Genomic DNA, 1998 nt, shown 5'->3' on the forward strand with positions numbered 1-1998 from the left:
CATATCGGAACCCCAGGAGCCACGTATCGGAGCCCGGGGGGCCGCGGATCGGAACCCCGGGAGCCACGTATGAGAACCTGGGGAGCCACATATCAGAGCCCGGGGAGCCGCATATCAGAATCAGGGTCAGAGCCTATCACAGAGAAGCCAAAGATGCAGACACAGGCAAGGCCCGACTGTCCTGGGGACAAGGCAGCTGCTCCTTGGCTAAGAATAACCCGCCTGTAATTCCCTCTGGAATGGATCGGACACCAGAGATGCTGCGTGGGGCGGAGGGCATCCTTCACTCTGCGCCTCCTGTCCTGGCACAGGGTTAAGGGGAGCCCCTAATGCTGGCGGGGCAGGAAAGTCCTGTGCTGGGCCAGCATGTGTGGAAGTGATGGGTGGCTCAGACTGCAACTGAGGATGGGCATGATCCCAACCGCACCGTGGTGCCCCTCCTAGCCCCATATCCTCTGGCTTCCTGCCACCCCCAGCCCCACTGGGCTTGGTGCAGGTCCCAGGGCAGCAGGCCAAGGAGCTCGGGATCACTCAGCCCAGCTTGGGTCACTGCAGGAGAGTGTGTGAGTGCGTACTTGTGTGTGAATGACTGTTTGTCTGCATCTATGTGTGTGAGGGCATGGTCACGTGTGTGTGTGAGGGTGTGTGGGCGTGTGTAGGTGTGTATGGGCGTTCCTGTATGTATGAAGGTGAGTTCACTCACGTGTGGGTGTGTTTACATGTGTGTGTGTGCAGGTGTGTTCATGTGTGTGAGGGTGTGTTTACATGTCTGAGGGGTGTTTACACCAGTGGGCATGTGCGTACCCCATTCTCTGCATGTCTGTGCAGCCCCAGCTAGGGAAATATAGGGCCCTGGTACCTCATTTCAGCTGGGCCCATCCCTCTCCCATTTCACCCCATTAATTTTTGGGGGCCCTGCCCCCCCTTTCCGCCTCCTGTCAGCCCAGCGTGTGTCTCAGTGTGTTGTGCGCACACACACACACACACACTCTCCCCTTAGCCTGCCAAAGGTGCCAGGGTTCGAGGCCCCATGCCCTGTGCGACCCTGGGCTGGAATGTTGTGCCCTAGGCCAATGAATCCGTCTGCCCCTGTTTGTGTGCCATGTCCCCTCCTTTGGGGCTCGTTCCTGTCTCCCCCGTGTGCAGCATGCGCCCTGCCCCGGGGGTTCCCGCTCACGGTGCTAACCAGCCTCTCCTCCTCTCTTCCTTCACTCCTGCGGCGGCGGCGGCTCCATGGGCAGAGCTCCCGGCAGAGGAAGGTGAGTCCCAGCCACTGGTGCCCCCAAAACTGCAAAGTGCCAGAGCCCACGGCAGCCACCGCCGGCCACATCCTCAGGCCAGCCCCAGCCTCTCTCTAACCCAAACCCCGGGGCCAACGCCACCCCATAACTCCCCACGGCCCCTCCATCACCCCATAACCTGACCCCTGTGGCCAGCCCCCTGTCCATAACCCACTGCTCCCAGGGCCCACGGCCCCTCTGATAGCCCAGTGCCTCCATTGCCCTATAACTTTACCCCTGTGGCCAGCGCCCTCAACCCACTGCCCCCAAGGCCCTCCCTTGCCCCACAACCTGACTCCCCAGCTCCGACCCCCATTCTCCATTCCGGCTCCAGCCCCTGGGACTCGCAGGGCTGCCCGTTTTGGTTGCACAGATTCCTGGAGCTTTCATCACCTGAGAGAATCTTTAATTCCCGGTGACTCCAGGACAGTCCTGGAGGGCTGGCACCCTAGTGACTTGGTGTCCCTGCCTCTGACCCCCTGTGCCCCCACACCCAAGGAAAATAGGGGTGGGATCCCTGGGGGGGGGTGTATCCCTGCTGCTCCCTGACCCTGCCCCACTCCCCAGGCAAGTCCATCTGGGAGCTGGTGGTGGAGCAGTTTGAGGACCTGCTGGTGCGAATCCTGCTGCTGGCAGCCTGCATCTCCTTCGTGAGTGATGGGGGTGGGGGGGGCTGGGATCCCAGGGTGTGGGAGGGGCTGCATCTCCTTTGTGAGTG

At 61.5% G+C, this 1998-nt stretch overlaps 1 protein-coding gene across 2 annotated transcripts in view; it reads left to right on the forward strand.

The window, feature by feature from the left end:
• ATP2A1 (ATPase sarcoplasmic/endoplasmic reticulum Ca2+ transporting 1) overlaps positions 1 to 1998 on the forward strand; it is a 33144-nt gene that overhangs the window by 940 nt on the left and 30206 nt on the right. For both annotated transcript variants that reach the window (XM_026659207.2, XM_026659206.2), the window contains exons 2-3: positions 1242 to 1259; positions 1848 to 1930. In XM_026659207.2, the coding sequence (XP_026514992.1) occupies positions 1242 to 1259; positions 1848 to 1930 (101 nt within the window). The remainder of the gene's footprint in view (positions 1 to 1241; positions 1260 to 1847; positions 1931 to 1998) is intronic.

Source organism: Terrapene carolina, unplaced genomic scaffold (genome assembly GCF_002925995.2).
Source record: "Terrapene carolina triunguis isolate 2854851 unplaced genomic scaffold, T_m_triunguis-2.0 Scaffold606, whole genome shotgun sequence".
Classification (NCBI taxonomy): Eukaryota; Metazoa; Chordata; order Testudines; family Emydidae; genus Terrapene; species Terrapene triunguis.